The sequence below is a fragment of the Leptinotarsa decemlineata genome, unplaced genomic scaffold (genome assembly GCF_025532065.1).
Source record: "Leptinotarsa decemlineata unplaced genomic scaffold, Ldec_3_MD MMD2_tig00000882_RagTag_RagTag, whole genome shotgun sequence".
Taxonomy (NCBI): domain Eukaryota; kingdom Metazoa; phylum Arthropoda; class Insecta; order Coleoptera; family Chrysomelidae; genus Leptinotarsa; species Leptinotarsa decemlineata.
In genome coordinates this window covers 21874259-21893200 of record NW_027412556.1, presented here as the reverse complement: position 1 = coordinate 21893200, position 18942 = coordinate 21874259, and the positions used below count along the sequence as shown (strand labels likewise).

At 33.8% G+C, this 18942-nt stretch overlaps 1 protein-coding gene across 1 annotated transcript; it reads right to left on the bottom strand.

Annotated features, from left to right (window-relative positions):
- Positions 1-5769: 5769 nt before the first annotated feature.
- Positions 5770-15633, bottom strand: LOC141482232 (uncharacterized). The gene is made up of 3 exons (XM_074175226.1): positions 15414-15633; positions 14883-15328; positions 5770-6074 (listed from the first exon to the last, which is right to left on the bottom strand). The coding sequence occupies exons 1-3, from the start codon at positions 15524-15526 to the stop codon at positions 5770-5772; spliced, it is 864 nt and encodes a 287-aa protein (XP_074031327.1). The 5' UTR covers positions 15527-15633.
- Between the last annotated feature and the right edge of the window lie 3309 nt (positions 15634-18942).

The window sequence follows — 18942 nt, the reverse complement described above, 5'->3', positions numbered from 1 at the left end:
TTCCCACTCTAGTTATTCGTGACGTGAGTTATTTTTGAACCAACTTAAAGCTATTCCATCGATTCCATAATATCTCAGTTTATGAAGTAATATTTGCCTATCGATAGTTTCAAATGCCCTCTTGAAATCTAGGAACACCTCTACTATAAATTTATCACTATCATATTTATCATTCTTCCATTTTGAAACTGTTAATTGAAGGGCAGTTTCACACGAGTGGTGTTCTCTAAATCCGGATTGATTTCCTATAAACAGGTTATTTTCAGTAAAGTACCTAGTAATTTGTTCATGTACAACAATTTCCAAAACTTTCTCAATAATCGGCAAAGTATTTATTGCTCTGAAGTCTGCCATTTCAACTGAATTATTTATTTTTGGGATGGGAACAACTCTACTTTTTTTCAACATATTTGGAAAGTTACCGGACGACATTGATGTTTGTATTAAGTTCAGGATATGAAATCAATCCAAGTGTAAAAAAATTTGATTTCAAAAATGTAGCATTGCCTCCATTTTTGAGAGAAAAAGTAATTGACTTCCGCTCACTTATACCAATTTCCTCAAATTCAACAAATCTCGTTTCTATATTATTTAGATTTTCGGGAGACCATTGTTTTATACTTACAATAGAATTGGAGATATCTTCAATGCTTTTAACAAAAAATGAATTGAAGTTGTTAGCAGCTTGTAGATCCGTTCTCGCTTTGACGTCAGCGCCATTAGTACTTAAATTGATAGATTTGAAATTTAATTGTTGTTTGTCATCTTTCATCAATATTTTCATTGTTTTCCACATTTCCCGCAAGTTATTACTATTCGCATCAATTTTGTTTTCATAATATTGAGACATTTTAATTTTTAACATATCAACAACTTGATTCCGTCTCAGTTTATATCGCTTCCAGGACCCTTTCTTCTCAATGCCGGATCTTTTAATGAATTCTTTGTAAGCCCTGTCTCTATGATTCGAAGCAGATCTGATTTCGTGATTATACCAGGGGACTTGATTTGATTTATTCTCAATTTCAACTATTGGCGCAATATCATTAAATAGTATCTCACATTTCCACTCAATATTACTGTATATTTCATTCACATCATTATACCCGTTCAACCAATCGCATTCAATTAGTTTCAAATTTATTTTATGTCTTCGCGTAAAAAATGTATTACTCACTATTTGATCTTTGTTGTGTAAGTAAGTGTGTGAGTTTACGGTTATTATGAAGTGATCTGTAATTACTGGTTCATGATGTATACAAACTTCCACATTATTTTGATTTGATAGCACATAATCAATTAAAGAAGAACTAGTTGAAGTTATTCTTGTTGGCTCATCAACGAGTTGTTCAATTCCGTAGGCTGTAATGATATTTTTAATTTTTTGCTGTCAGTATCCCGCATTCAAACAGCAGGATAAATGTCATTTTCGACACTGATGGTGCAAAGGTATTATATAATGAACAAATCATACTGACAGGTCAGCATTCAAATGGTCTCATTGAAGTGATTTTAAAAATTACGAAACACACATCAAATCGTTCTAAATTGATGGATATGAGTAGTAGAAACGATTATAAAATATGTCAAGAACGTCTTGGCCATATCAGTGAAGCTAAATTCGAAAAATTGAAGAATAACCAAATGATGGAAAATATTACTCATATTGATCGGATAGAACCAATTGGAATGATGTGTGAATCTTGCATATTGAAGACAAGCAAGACTACCATTCACAAAGGTTAAACAAAACCTAGACTTAAAGAGCCGTTATTCATTATTCATACAGATGTATGTGGCCCTATAACACCACTTAGGATAATACAAATGATTTCGTAGTTTTTATTGATAGTTATACAAACTATATAGTTACATATCTAATTACCTTCAAATCAGCACATTTAAAGATTATGTGGCTAAAAGTAAATCGCATTTCAATACGAAAGTAGTCAATGTTTATTGTGATAATGGTGGAGAACATCTATCGAATGATTTGCGTTCAAATGGGAATCACGTACCACCTTACAGTTCCACATACACCACAGCAATATGGCGTTTCAAAACGAATGAATCGTTCTATAACAGAAAAAGTTCGAACGATGATTACTGTTACCGATATGAACAAATCATTCTGGGGAGAAGCTGTACTTACAGCAACCCATTAAATAAACATGTCTTCCACTGAAGCACTGCAAATAAATAAAACGCCATACGAATTGTGCCATAACAAATAACCGAAAATACAGCATTTGAAGATGTTTGTTTCTACAGCCTATGTCCATAACAAAACTAGAAAATATAAATTAGATGAGAAATCATTCAAAGCTATACTAGTTGGATATGAATCATTGCGGAACGTGCAGTCTGAAACTCGTGATGTTATAGTGGACGAATTGAATTTTAGTACCTCTAGGTCAAAGAAAAAGTTGGACGATGAACTTCCTTCCAAAACTAATAAACCTGATACCGGCTCAGAAAAATAAGTAATTGAGAATGATCCAAAATTCACTGAAGTAAAAGAACAAATTCTTCGTGATATTTTTCGTCTAATTCCTATAATGAAATGCTCGATGACAATATTTATAATTTCATATTGTCAGCAAAGTCTTTTGATTCCAATTCACCTAAAAATTATTGAGAGAATAGGAAGATAGAAATCAGTGGAAGAAAGCTATAAAAATCGAACTTGATTCACTTTCATATAACGAAACTTGGACATTATACGTAAACCTATGAAAAAACATAGATTTCAAATGGGTTTTCAATATTGAGAATATTGAATATGGTAACCCAACAACTTTATGTTTATAAAAGTTACTGAAGGGGTTATAGCTGAGAAGGATCAAGTTTGTAAACTGATCAAATCTCTATATGGGTCAAAACAATCCTCAAGGTGTTGGTTCGAACGTTTTAACCATATTTTGAAAGAAAAGTATTTCAATAATTCCCAAGTGAGTCGTTGCCATTATATATTTGATAAAGGAAATATAAATAAAAATATATATGTATATGATTTATTGATATTTACGAAAGACATAAAAGTAATGAAAAATTTCAAGCAATATCTAATGAATATATTACGCATGAAAATATATTTCAAACATAAAAATATTTTTAGGAATAAGAATCGAGAAAAACGATAAAAAAATAGTTTAGATCAAAGTTCTTACCTGAATTCAATTTTGATTGAAAATAACATGAATGATTGCATAGAGATGTGAACTACGATCCTTTGAATATTGATGAAAATCATGATGAACCATGTAGAAATTTAATTGGTCAACTCATGTAGGCAATGTTATGCATTCGTCCAGATTTGTGTTTGGCAATTGATATTTTGAGTAGATATCAAAGTATAAATAATCATAAGCTTTGGAAATGTTCGAAAAGGGTATTGAGATACATAAAAGGTACAATTGAAATTAAATTAACATATTTTAAATACGATTACGTCAGTCTGATTGTTGGCTATGTAGATTCTGACTGGGGAAACAACGAGACTGATCGTGAAAGATCAAAGCATATTGATATCAAATATCACTTTTCGATAGAACAGATTGAGCAAAAGACAATCATACTAAAATATATTCTGACAGGTGAATAACAAGCTGATGCCTTCACCAAACCTTTACCAGAACTTAAGTTTGCAGAAATGAGAATGGCCATTGGTTTACATTCGGACTTGAGAACGATTCAAATGTAATATTTTTTGAGTGGGAGAATTGGGTTTATCAATGAAACATTAAATAGGAATGACTTTGTATTCTAGCTTATCATTTTCTAATATAACTATATAATGAAAACGTTGCGAGTATGAATCATATCCGTACTCGAATGACTAGATATTATGGATATATATTGGTCGTTTTGATTTGATGCTACTTTCATATAAACATTGAATTAGACAAAAGAAAATCAGTTTCAAAATAGATACTTTCATATGGACACTGAATTATACAAGAAACACCTTTCTTCATTCAATTTGTTATGGAATTGAATCAGATATCATTCACAGAATTGCTACACAATATGTATTGAATGAAAGACGTAAAATTTCACTTACATGGAACACTGTCATCATTACTGGTGGGCATCCGATGTTTCTTCGTAAGGCACTTGCCTCGTCGGCTCTTCAGCACTAAATCTGGATAACAATATGAGACAAAGCACTCTTTACATTCATGAAATTACAAATTGATGTGTACATACTGTCGATGACAGTACGGACACGTAATGACATTCAATAGCTTATTTGATTGAATGATCATATATGTGAATAAATGCCTTCACGTACTGCCATCGATGATATGGGAAGATTGAACTCGTTCATAACATGAAGTCGTGATTTAATGAATAAATTGTGTGTTTTTTTGTGGTTTTATACAGATTTGGTACAGAGATGTCTACCAGTGAGGATGATAGTGTTCCTTGTAGAAGATGTATCATCTCTATCATTCACTATATTGTGAAGCAATCCTGATTGAATTCCATAAGGAATATTTGGAATACAACCTGAATTGTTCAGTGTTCACATGAAAGTTTTTTTTCCGAAGGTTTTTTTCCATGTAATTCATTCATGTTTATATCAAAGTACTTGTTTCGAGAGGGCTTCTCTTCCAGCTCTCTGCATGATCTACACATCTTCGTGAAGAGTTAAATTTTTTAAATTGATTGCTTTCTTACTTTCTTTTGGGAAATTCACACATATTTTTCTATGAAGATGGAGATTAGAAATCCCACTTGTTTATTCACCAAAACATTTATCTCTCTTATAATATACACTTTTCAATTCAGAGATAAGATGGTCATTTAAAAAAAACGTTCGCAAGTACACAATCAAATCACAACTCAACATTTTTAATTAGCTGAAAAACAGTATCATCAAATACCATGGTCCTACGTTGGAAGGGTGAATGTCATATACTAGGTTTGTCTTTTATATGCAATATGTACGTACATCTTCGAAAAAGAAATGTTTTACAATACTTGTTTGAGTCTTTATACTTACTACTCGGGGACGATCATCACTTCCTGGGTGCAGACTTATTACGTGGCCTTAGCGCCAACGTAACGAAGAAAGATTGAACAATAACAGGAAATACAGTATTATCAATCAACAAAGTGCATGTGTTAGCTATTCGTGAACACTATTTATCTATTCTATTCACTTTCATTTCACATCATCAGTACAAAAATTCACATATTTCTTACATTTTACATCAACGTTACCTATTTATGTTTCTGAAAGCACAACAATTAGTATATCACTTATCGCCTTCACCATTGTGCGTTATTCTAAGTGAATATCATACTCTCCACCTTCATAAAATAATTTGAAAAAAGTTAATCAATATCATGTGGTAGGTGAATATCATACCTTATCATATCATACCTAATCATTCTAGAAAATAAAATCGAAACCTGATTGAATCAGCCACTCCTACTGAAACAAGAATAAAACATATAAACGAATTAACTTTAAATCCTGTTATATTTATTTTATGACTGAAAAGAATATAGGGGAGACTGGGGCAAGATGAGATAGCTAAGACAAAACTCGTTATACAAGGAAAATTAAACTCTTTAATAACATTCTTTAACAAAAAAGGGAACCATTATACGTTTCTCTCTCATAATTAAACGTTGTAGCATGCAAAATCACAGAACTTTTTTTGGCAAATAATGAAAAAATAAACTCGGCAAATTTCCCGTTTTGCCCCATAACTGGGATAAGATGGGAAACGCTGTGGGGCAAAACGAGTACGCTTTTCAATCGGGTAGACAGCGTTCACAAATGTGTGCCTCTTCATCTTCCTCATCTACTCCGGCACATGAATTATGCGCCCAACCGTGGCACACGCCGCAGATGACCCAACCTTCGGTTGAATCTGAGTATAAGTACCCACAATAGATGCAAGCACAGTCATCATCCTCTTCTTGGGATGAACTATCTTCCGATTCACTTTCTTTTCTGCACCTTTTGGTTTGACGCTTTTTCTGCAGGTTTTCCTTGTCAGTTGTTTTTTTAATCTTCTTTGCAGTCTTTTTTCCAGGTTTCTCTGTTTGTTTTTTACCTTTTTCAGTCACTTGATTATCAGTACATAGAAAATGTTATTTTAATCACAAGGGCGGGGCAAAACGGGATAGTATCCCATTATGCTCCGATCATCTTGCCCCGATCCACACGTAGGTGAAAAAGATGACGCAATTCTAACCTCAAACTTCACCGGCGATAAAATCTGGTTTGAATTTAATGTTTTGGACTACTATAATGAGCTCGGGATTGAAATAATACATTAACACAGGTACTTACATGTCTGTACATCAGTTTTCGAATATAATATCGCGTAAAAACGCTTGCAATATCACTTTTTTCTCTCTGCAACGCAAAAACGAGTTCTAACCTGTTCGCTCTGCTTGGACACACTAGCGGAGAATGAAGTTTGTGCAAATGGCGCTGTCGCCGCTCCGAACACGATTACTATTCATGCACACAAGCTTACTTCCCGTGCTGCCCCGAACTTCATCTTGCCACGGTCTCCCCTACTTAGTCAAGAAATTATCACACTTATATAAGAAGAATAGATTCATTTGGTTACTTTCAATTATATTTATGAATTTTCGAATAGTAGTAGATATATTAGACTTTATTCCTTTATGAAATCGTACAGCTAAATACAGAATGTCATTTCAATATCAAGTCAAAATAATATACCGAGTTATAATTCATTATAACATTAAAATTAATAGTTCAAAAATAACTTTTCAGAACGCTCAAAGGTACCAACACGTTTCCTCCTTTTCATAAAAGAGGATGCATGCACCTCCAGTCACGAGCGATTTTGGTGAAATTGGGGGCACGTGTGAATCATTGTATTCGTGCCGCGTGCCAGTATAGGGATGTGTGCAGAATGCTGTATGATATCAGCTGTGAGTAGACCCACTGTGATTCGAAAGTGCATATAGATTATAACGACTAGAAGTCACATTGTCTGCTTCATAAATGTTCATATCCATTCCATCTAGAGGAAATTCCATGGCAACATTTAACTTGCCTCTGAATCTTTCTGTTACAGAGAATATTTTAAAATGTATGACTGAAAAACGGGCAAACTTATGGATTGATGAAAACTTTGTGCATTTTCTTCTTTCCGTTGGTTTCTCATATCCATCCAAAGTGTTTCTCTTGTAAAGATATCCGAACATTGTGATACATTCAATTGGCCAGTTCTTTGTGGTATGGGGAGTCACAAATCCCAGAAATGATCGAAGGTTACAGATAAGTGTCCATAGTGTGTGCACTTCATCGTAGATTTCAATTGACCAACCAAATTATCTAAAATCTTAGTTACATGTACTCAAATAAATTAGCTTTTCCGCTGCCGCTCAATTTTGACCCATGAATCGAGGGGTAAAACTTTCAATCTGACTTTTTAAAGAGACTGTCTTCACTGCTCTTTCAGTTGAATCTTCTGATTCAACTGAAAGAGCCCCCTCCATACTAGACATATTGACATCTTTCATGTACTCATCTTTTTTCAAATATTCCAATAACCATCTCGTATTTGATAAACATTGAATTACACTGTTCATGAAACAGGTGTTGCCAATATTTTTCAACCCATTTAATCCAAAGATTTTGACTGAGAAATGTATCACTGATCTAATTGTGTTGTAGCTGTTGATGATACGTTCGCCACTGCTGTTTTCTTACGAGTAATCACGGATGCGATTATTCTCCCCATCATTGGACCAACAGAATGAGGAATTTGAAGAGAATTAGATAAATTCAAGGTAGTTTTCTCGAACTTGTGAGAGAATGTTAATTCGAGAACTTGTTTATTTTCCTCTGCATCTTCTGAGGAAATCGGGAAATGGTCAATATGCTTACTCCATTTTGCGTTGTTCATAGGAAATTTTGATTTGATTTGTGGGTATATTTCATCTAATTTTTGAGTAGACGGAACAGTTCCCAATATCGAGTACCCTGTTCGTAGTAATGAATGGAAAGTATAGTACATCTATTAGGATCACTAATGATATATTTTTTCATTGCTTTGTGTTAGAGAAAAATCAAATGACCAAAAAATAAAAGTTTCAATCTTCGTCTTCTTTCTTCAATTTGTGGTGTGTCCCCTAAAGTCGGTGAAACATGGGTCGTAATCTGAACTCTTCAAACTAGAATGTTTATTTCGCAAAAACTGCAAAAAAAACAACCAGTAATTCAAAAATAGATAGACGGACATATGACTCCATTTTCCGTTTGAACAAACGCGATGCAATATGAATACATGAATCAGAACATGCTTGAGTGACAAGAAAATTGTATTTTGTAATGTTTCATGAATAAAATAATAGGTTGTTTCAAAATAAGTGGATACTGATGATGGAACTGAATATTCAATGCAAACATAAACAATTGACGATTTTGCCAGCTACATACTGATCATCAATAATTTAAACTGTGATTAATTCACTTTATGGTTGAACAGTAGTAGGCAAATTGAGGAAGTATTCCCCACAATTTTATGGAATATATGTGGAGGTTTATTCCTTCATCACTTTCACATATCAAATATCCGTTGAAATTGAAATCATGAACATAATACCTGTTTCATAGTCAATTATACGAAAGGGTTTCCATTAGATAAACAGGTCATTCAAACATAAAATGAGTGACCCTTATTGAAAGTTACCTAAGATTCCAGGTAAGTTGTGTTTGATTGTTATGAACGTTCGAGTAGTATTGGTTTAAAAGTTCGTGTTCAGAAAATGACCAACGATAAAAAAGAAATGATGTTTAGAAAAACCTGTCATTTGTTTCTGATAACGTTATTCTAGAAATAAATCCGTTGAGAATTAAAGAAAAACACGAAGTGGTGGAAAAACATAGAAAGTTTTTTTCTCATTTCTCATACAATAACTATGCTTGATGTTCAATACAAACTTTTTGTTGTTAAGAGATCTACGGCTTCACATGTGATGCCAGCTTTTGTACTAAAACAAAATGGTCCACAGAATCAAAACATTCACTTTGATCTAGTGAAGATTGAATTTTGTAGATAAATTTAAATAATGCTATTTCTGTATTTTTTCCTTTGAGAAAACCAAAAAGTAATCTAATAATAAAACGTAGATGGTAGTGTTTAGTAAATGCTGAATTTTTAATTCTCATTGCAGGAAGTGTACAGATAGCCTTCCTTTTTGGCTACTTCTGCTGTGAAAAGTTTTTGTTTTCAGGCAAAAATTGGTTCGCAAATATGAACGATGTGGTAGTATTTATTGTGCAAACAGTTGTACTTGTTGGGCTGTTTAGTGATTACGTCAATAAGTGTATGAAAGTGTAAAAATGGTTTGCATTCTTCTAGACAGAATGGGCTCACTCAGGCTATTTTAGTTTTTATTGAAAATTATATATTATGAAAGTAAATCATCTCCCGAGAATCCCACAATGTTTTCCGGTTTATATGTCAGGTTAACAACTGAGCAAGAGCAGTTGAAAATGTGAGATCGCTCGCGGTACATCTTGACGTCACACCAGGCAAACGAGCTTCGATCGGTGGCAACCGGGCCTGTAGTTGAAGATTATGAATCGCTGCTATCGTCAATTCAATTTAATTTTCTGCAAAGTAATGTAGGTATATATGTCAATTCTGGGTAACTGGCATTTTTGAGACAAAAGTTCTTTAATAAATAAAGAGTACTTTGGGATTCCAAGACATAATTTCGGATTTTTTTACATGACGTAAATAGATTTTCGCTCAATATTGTTTTTCGATTTCCAGTTTCCAACTAATATTCCAGACAAAGTAGAATCTGATGATGTATCAACAGAAGTCATGTCTGATGTACTCAAACAATCACTGCCCTCGGGCAGTGATTAGTAATTTTTTCCAATACTTTCTGTATTTTCTATTTCTTCAGAACGATTTCTTTTTCGGTGGTATATAATATTTATGGTCTGTTTAGCTTTTGATCTTCGAAAAACCTGTGTAATAACTTGAATTCCAACATCAAAGGTCTTTTCCTGTGTACCTGCCTCATCAGACATGATTTGATTTTCAGCGATATCTTCGTTACAAGTATCCAATAAAATTTGTTTTTTCTTTTTTTTTGAACAAACGGTGGAGCTTTAGATGTATCTATCAATTTGGCAATCAAATATATATGCCGAATTACGCCTGGTTTCAATATAATTTTTCCCACTTTCATAGTTTTAATATACATGTAATTTTCCGAGTTTGTTTCAACCTAAAATTCAAAGTAGTGCTCAGAGTAAAGTATAATTTTTTTTAATGATCATTATTATTCATACTTACATTGAAATGATCTTCGCAACAAAAATGCGTCTCCTTGACAGATACATAGTCGGCACTCTGCATAGCGCGCTGCCATAACTTTCGTAACAGTAAAATAAAAATTTTGTCTGGTGCAGTTACCGAAGAATTCTTGCATTTAGGAACGATGCAATACTTTTTAATCATTATTCATATTCACGCAGTTAACACACTGCAGTAAACATCACACAACTTGCTTTCTACGGCTTTAGCACACGTATTTTAATAGGAGAGCCCAAGCGAGGATTTAGGGATTCACTAAAGCGCGGCAGATTAATATACAGCGAGATACCTTGTACTCGGTTAAGTACCTCAACCAAATATGAGTCCCATATATAAGGCCGCTTGTGAGGGAAAAAGGATCAGATTAGTAAAAAAAAGTGATCATCACAAATTCTCGAGAGCGTCAGATTAAGGTAGGGTGAGTTAATTAATTACCTGCTAAAAAGTGTATATTCCAGTAATCTGACAATTTGAGAGTGACGTAAAGAAAGGGGAGGGCAGCAAAAAAATAACGTCATTTCGACATTCTCAAGCGTACCTATTTTTTTAATTTTGAAGGAAATGATTCAAGGATAACGAAAAATATAGAAACGGACGATTTTCGCAAGCTGAAATAACAAAAATTCATCAATAAAGTGTATTGCCTGCAGCTGTGCACGCTGTGCAGCTGTGATACCTATATTTCCCTCTCCGAGTTTCTTTTGTTACCATGACGCCATCACAGCTGATCACAGAGACACGTTCGTGATGAAGATGATGAGTAATCAATCAATTAATTGATGGATGTAGCCGTTACTACGTGGTAGGAAATCATAATGATGAAAAGGGAAATTGGACTTTCTATGTTGTTTACCACTTTTATTTGTAACTAAACAAACTTATATATTGTATAAGTTTGAAAATGTCCTTATGGGATGAAACTGCAGTAACGTTAGTTACAAATGAAAGTGGTAGAAAACATAGAAAGTTTCATTTCTCTTTTCTTCATTATTTAATCAATTGATTATGAAAAATTAATTTTTTTTGAACATTTTTTAAAAATTATTTTCTTATAAATACAAGTATTCTACTCAAAAAACATACACTTATTTATTTGCATGCTATTTCCTGAGCTTGTCAATTAATTAAGTTCAATGAATAAAAAAAAATTGTTTTTGTCAGATTAAGCGAATCCCTCTAGATAATCGTCAGATTATGAGACAACACATCAAAAACATAAAGATAAACCATATATACAATCTGACGCACTTGAGTATTTTAAAATGGCGAAATTTTTTGCACATTATAATAATGGTCGCGAGTTTGCGTCAGATCGAAATCGTCAGATAATTGAATGAGAGCTTTTTTTTTGTTGCACTTACCACCCCCTTAGAAAATCTGACGCGCCCGATGAATTTTTTTTCTTTTTACTTTCAATCCTTACGTACAACCACCCACATCATGCAAACGATCAGATTGAAATACCAACATTATTAAAAATACGTAGGACATTGATGCTATCAATATCTGACGCGCTCGAGTATGTCCATGCAACAGTATTTTTCTACATATTCAAAAATCTATAGCCGCTTCCCCCACCGATGAAAAGGTATGTATTATATAACATTTTTTTATTCTTATCATCTGAGCTTTGCAACCTATCTAACTGCGCAGTAAAATTCCTATTATATCCATTGATGAAAAAATAAACTTCCATATATATATATATATATATATATATATATATATATATATATATATATATATATATATATATATATATATATGAAATGAAATATTCTGAAATAACCTTCAGAATATCAATGAGTTTGTTCCATAATACCTATTTTATTTCGATGTTTTGTGATTTGATATTATTGGATATTGAGTTGTTGTTACAATACTATGTAATTTTGAGTGATTTTCGGTGTAAACAAAAAATAAAAATAACTTTGCACCAAAAATTTTGAAAATTATTCTACTCTTCAAAAAAACTGACCGTGGATAGCACCATAGTTGTGTGATTTGTGATATTGCAGGCTTTCAAAATGAATCGTCGTATACAGGATGCTGTCTATTTATCGTTTTAGCAAATTTTTTTTCGTATTCCCCATTTTAGAAAAATTGGTAAAAAAATTAAACTTCGCTTACATGGCCATGACTTCAAATCTAGATGTATTTTTTGATGTTGAACAACTTCTCTGAATATGATTTCCCAAAATGTTTCGAAATAATAGTATTTTTCTCTTGTCTCAAAATAAAATATTTGATGGCTCCTCGTATATTACCTGTGTTTTACTGTATTTTGTTGTTGCATGTTGAGTTTTAAGGGATGCATAAACTTTTATTAGAAAAAACTTTTTGTTGAAAAGCCCTTAATAAAAAAGTTTCCTGTTTGGTGTATACTTTGGGGATGACACTGTATATATATTTATATTTCGAATATGCAACTGATTTTTCTTCATTTTCAGTATTTTGATATTAATATGAGTCACAAAAAAGGATTTGAAGCTTCATAACTCCTATTTAATTATATGCGAGCGCTTTCGACAGGTGGTCGTGCTGTCATCATCTAGGCTCTACTCAAACTGCATATATATAGTGGAAGGGTAGTCGTTGCTGACTAGGTAAGAATAAAAACTGTTGGATAGTGGGGTAATGCAGCAAGTAAATGAGTACTCTTTTAAGTTAGTCCAAGCTTTCGGAAAATTTTATTTCCATCATCAGGGAAACTACAATAATATAAGTTTTACAGTAAAATAAAATAATATTACATGCTCATGACTTACATATTATGTGAGGATGGTTACATTGATGTTTAAGAAGAAATGATGAGACATTGGCGAAGATGAAACTTGATATACAATTCTGAATGATTTAAAAAATGTTATAAAATATAATTTCTGTCAGACCATTATTCACCTCGTGTGTGCAGGATTCAAATGAACGAGTCTGAGGTAAGAACTTTGAAAAATGACAGAGTGACTTCTGACAAGCGATAGAGAGTTTCAAATTTCACTGGGAATACCAAGTGTACTCTAGTTTATAATGTGAAATTTATGTTTGGTTTAAAATTTATTTTATGATTGGTTTAAAATTGAGATTTGTTATGCAATGGAATTGTTCAAATTGATATTGTTCTTGTAAAAGTTCTTGTCTAGAGTCAATTAGTAGAAATAAATTTCACTTAAGTGATTAATATCGGTTCTTTTGTTCATACAATTGTTATTTCAAAAAATGTAAGACATTTCTAGAAAGGACCTCTTAACTGAGCTGTATTCAGTGGTTAATACATTCATTGAGTTATAATCCATATGGTGGTCAAACTTATTGACATGGTGTGATAAAGAGCATCTTTCTGGATGTAATCTACAGTCACTTCTGTGAGAAGTAATTTTAGCATCTAATGATCGCGAAGTTTGGCCAACATATTGCACGTCACATAGAGAATCGACACAACTCAAAATTCAGCCATTTTGAGTTGATACCACAGCGGTATAGCCAAGGTTTGGAGCCATCCCATAGAACAGTGTCACGATTATACAGAGTGTTTGGTAGCTGGGTGATACACTAGCCCATGTAGAACATATTCATACAAACATTTTTATTTTCTAGCGCGTTTTTGATTTTTAAGGGAACTTTTACGATTTTCAGTACAAAAACCCAAAATTGGTCAATTAAATGCTAATAAGTTCGAATTTCAATAGAAATGTCCGGTTTTTTAAATTTATTTTAGTAGTCTTATGTGTCCCCAATCGTACTAAAGTAGTTTGAAGCACCATTGTGTCCAAAAAAGTTATGTACAGAGCATTTAAACTTTACAAAAAAAAGAAAGAAAATAAAAAACCTGACCTTTGATGCCAATTAAAAAAATAAATAAAATACATACAGGTGTTCAGACACCTTTAAAAACATGCTAAGTTATTGCTCTTTCGTTTGAGGTATCATTTACCTAGCTAAGTCTTAAACTTTTTTAATTAGGGTACCTGAACCAGTTAAAGGTCGTAAATATGGATTTTTGTGGAATTAAAGGAAAAAATGTTTTGTACTGTAAAAATTTATTGTTGGTGTTCAAAATGTCCTCCACCATTGCGTATACACTTTCTACAACGATTTCGTACTTCAGTTGTGGTTCACGAAAAAATCCAACGGAGTCAGGTCGGGCGATCTGGCAGACCAGGGGATGGGTCCGTCCCTCCCGATCCAGTTGCCAGGAAAACAGCGGTTCAGGTGTTCGCGGACGCTTACAGCCCAATGTGCTGGGCATCCATCTTGCTGAAATGGGATCGGCCTGTCCGTGTCCAATATTGGCACTTCGGCATCATAAAGTAACATTGGCAAGTCGTTTATCATGAATTCGGGGTAATTTTGTCCATTTAAATTGTCAGGCGAAATGTGTGGGCCAACCAATGTGCGTCCGATGACCCCAGCCCACACATTTATTGAAAATTATCTTTGGGAAGAAATCTGAAACAAAAATGCAAATAAATTAGTTAATTTAGGTAATTAAACACGTGTTGAACATGGGTAATGAAATAATAATGATTAAAATCATTTATTTACCTTTTTTTTTCCAATTTGGATTGCTGTCCTTATCAGCCCATTCATGCAGATTGTGGAAATTAGTAATTCCTTCCCTTGAGAACTTCGATTCGTCAGTCCAGAGGATGGACTTTAAGAACCACGCGTTGTCAATATCTGCGTTTAGCGAAAAACGGCAGAACCGTATCCTTCTCGCCGGATCCGTTTCCTCCAAGCCTTGCACACCCGTGCCGTGAAACGGATATTTCTTTTCGTTGTGCATCGTACTCCACACTTTCCATATCGAAAGGTTTAAATATCTCGCTACAACTCTGATGCTGGTGGTATGATCTGCTTCGAAGGCTGCGAGAATTTGCTCCTCAACATTAACATTATGTCTTCCTGGATTTACTGCAGGTTCAGCATGATGAATACCAGATTCAGACAGCCTACGATATGTGTTGGAAAACACACGGACGTTAGGCACCCTGCAATAAAATAACTCATTTTCAACGTCTTTTGAAGGTGAAAATGGCAAAATTTAACTACCGCTACAATTAGAAATTAATTTACCTGCGGTTCGGGTAACGTTCTTGGTACAAACGTCGTGCCAGAGATGCGTTACCATCAGCTCTGCCATACATAAAAATGATATCGGCTTGTTCATGACTCGTAAACTCAGCCATGGCAGCACACACAACAAAAAGTTCGATAGTCCAAAATAAACAACACCTGCAGGAGCGAAAGGCTACAACTGAACAAGGTGAATTACAAAAATGGGGAACGCAAAACCAACGTCTACTCGCAACTCGAAAGGGCAAAGCAGTGACTAGAGAACTTGTTTGACCAACCAAACCGACCCGGCGAGGGGTCCAAGCTGATTACTCAACTCAGGTACCTAAAAATTGATAAACTCAAAAGCAAGTTTATGGCCCTAGCATAAGGTCTAAATCATAACAACAGAATGCATTCCGATTAAAGACTAGCGTCAGGTCAAATTCTTTGTTGTAAAATGCCACCGGCACCGGCCTTTGTTCAGTTTTCTCTTCTTTCAAGTTGAGCTAAGTTTCTTATTATTCCATGTAAGTCTAAAAATAATATCGCATATTGCTTTAGGATTTTCGTTCAAAGGTTTTTGAGCCGAATTTCATTTAAATTACTTTTTTTTTAATTTTTCAAATATCCATATTTACGACCTTTAACTGGTTCAGGTACCCTAATTAGAAAGTTTAAGACCTAGCTAGGTAAATGATACCTCAAACGAAAGAGCAATAACTGAGCATATTTTTAAAGGTGTCTGAACACCTGTATGTATTTTATTTATTTTTTTAATTGGCATCAAAGGTCAGTTTTTTTATTTTCTTTCTTTTTTTGTAAAGTTTAAATGCTCTGTACATAACTTTTTTGGACACAATGGTGCTTCAAACTACTTTATTACGATTGGGGACACATAAGACTACTGAAATAAATAAAAAAACCGGACGTTTCTGTTAAGATTCGAAGTTATTAGCATTTAATTGACCAATTTTGGGTTTTTGTACTAAAAATCGTAAAAGTTTCCTCAAAAATCAAAAACGCGCTAGAAAATAAAAATGTTTGTATGAATATGTTCTACATGGGCTAGTATATCACCCCCTTAAAGGGTCGCCACCAGAGGGCAGAAGTGTCGGTTTTCCAGTATAACGATATTGGTTGTTCATTCATATGGAACAGTGTCACTTTGTAGTTGATGCAGGAAGGTTTGTTAATGTGGTCGGTTGCAAATGACACTTTTGTAATTACGCCGTTACTCTTTATATAAATAGAAAACCGTCATATTTTGTTTTGTGACTTCTGTTACAAATAAAGTAAGTGATCATTTCACTTTTTTTTTCGTCACATGTCAAAAAATGTCTTTAAACTTCATGTTATTTTTGAATAAATACAATTCCGATTTCTCCTTGTGACAGTATTCTGTGATAAAACTATTTTCTACGTGCTTTTTGCTGTGACTTGTTTTGAATTGTGCCTCTTTTAAAGAAAAATATACCTTGAAGTGATTTCTTTACCGCACCCTTTCGAGTTGTGACGTTGTTCCTCAAGTGGATGAGTCACATTCATTCTATCTACTTGGACTTAATGAATTCATTTCACAAAAATTAGTCATTGAAACTAGAACAACAGTGTAAATTTGTTACATATTTTTCTTATGTTTTAGATTTACAATGCTTTCTCGTGGACAGCGCATGGTTCGCGAACCCTTAGAGAGAAAAATTCAATAGATGAGCCAGTTGTGCAAAAAGCAAGGATTGAAGAAGAACTAGTCGGATTTGGAAAGATCCCAAAAAATTGTCAAAAAATTGTAGATTTTCAAAATATTTCGGAAGAAGATAACAAATCAGAAAAAATAATTAGTGAAATTGAAATAGAGACAAATAGAAAAAATATATAAGTGATTCAGAATAATATTGAATACACTACAACGGTTGAGGAAGTGGTAGTAGTTCCTGAAAATAATTGAGCAGATTATGATTATGGAGAACATGAAGAGAAAGAAGGCGGTAGTCAGAAAGATGTCGATTATACATATACGAATAAAGAAAATGCTGCTTCTGAAATAGTTGGAGAAGTATTAAGAAACAAAGAATGCATGGGATTAGATGGTCTGCGGAACGTTCAGAAAACGACATGCGAATTCGTTTCCGTAAAAGAAGATCATCTGAAAAAAATTATGCTGTAATGTCAGAGGAGAGTTCATTCAAAGAATTCGACGATTCAGACGCAGACCCTAATTTAGTAAGTAATACTTCTGATTCCTCGGATGCTGAGCCACATAAAGCAAATGAACTGCCAAGAAAATGTAAATCTCGTGTTGGTAAACCGAATGAATGGAAAAAGATGAAAGCCAAAATCCTTCGCAACTCCGGTAAAGAGTATGTTTTGGTATCAAGAAATAGAAAAACAATAAAACCACGGCAAATGCGTCCACCTTGTGGTGAAAAGTGTCGAATTGGATGTTCCACGAGAATAAGTGAAGTCCAAAGAGCCACACTGTTCAACAAATTTTGGGGGCTTGGTAATTTAACAAGACAGCGGAAATTCATTTCTAGACATATCCAGCAGGTTACTCCATCTTATAGATATCAAAAACCTGGCAGTAAACGTCGTCTGAATAGTAGTTTTTATTTTATGGTTGATGACAATAAAATAAAAGTGTGTAAACAGATTTTCAAAGTAACTTTGAATTTTAACGAGCGAACAATCATAACTGTTATCGAAAAAAATTACATGGGGTTTACTGGCGAAGACAGGCGAGGTAAGCACAACTCTCATAAGTAGGTAGATCCTGCCATAAAAGACGGAATACGAGATCATGTCAATTCAATTCCTAGAATTGAAAGCCACTACCTTCGCCAACAGACCAGCAGAGAATTCATTGATGGGGGCAAGAACATTGCTGAGTTATACAGGGATTATAAAACAAACAGTACAAAAAAAAATATTCCCTAGGCATCTTTATCAACATACACTTACATGTTCAACCACGAATTCAACATTTCATTCTTCGTACCAAAAAAGGATCAATGCGAACTTTGTGTAGCGTTCACAAATGCTGAAAATGAAGAGAAGGTAGCTTTGAGGGCAAAGTATGATATCCATCAGAAAAAAAAGAAGCTGTCTCGGGAAGAAAAAGAAAAGGACAAACAAAAATCGAAAGAGGTTCCATAGAAATTGGTTCCTGTGTATACAAGTACCTGCAAGAAATTACAAGTACAGCACGTAATGACTTGGACGTCGTTTTATATTCAGACAACTGCAGAGGCCAGCAAAAAAACTTCTTTATTATAGCTATGTATTTGCATGCAGTAACCAACTGGATAGCTGGACACACCTAAAATGAGGAAGATAATATTCATTCGGTTATCGAGAAGGCAGTGAAACGTTCATTGAAGTCTGGTCCAATTTACGTTCCTTACCAGTACGTTTCTATAATACGTGGAGCAAAAAAGCAAGGTAATCCCTATAGAGTCACAGAATTATCCCACGAAGATTTTTTATATTTCAAAGATCTTCGTCGCCATTTAGGCAGGAATTTTTCCATTACTGAAGATGAAGAACATCA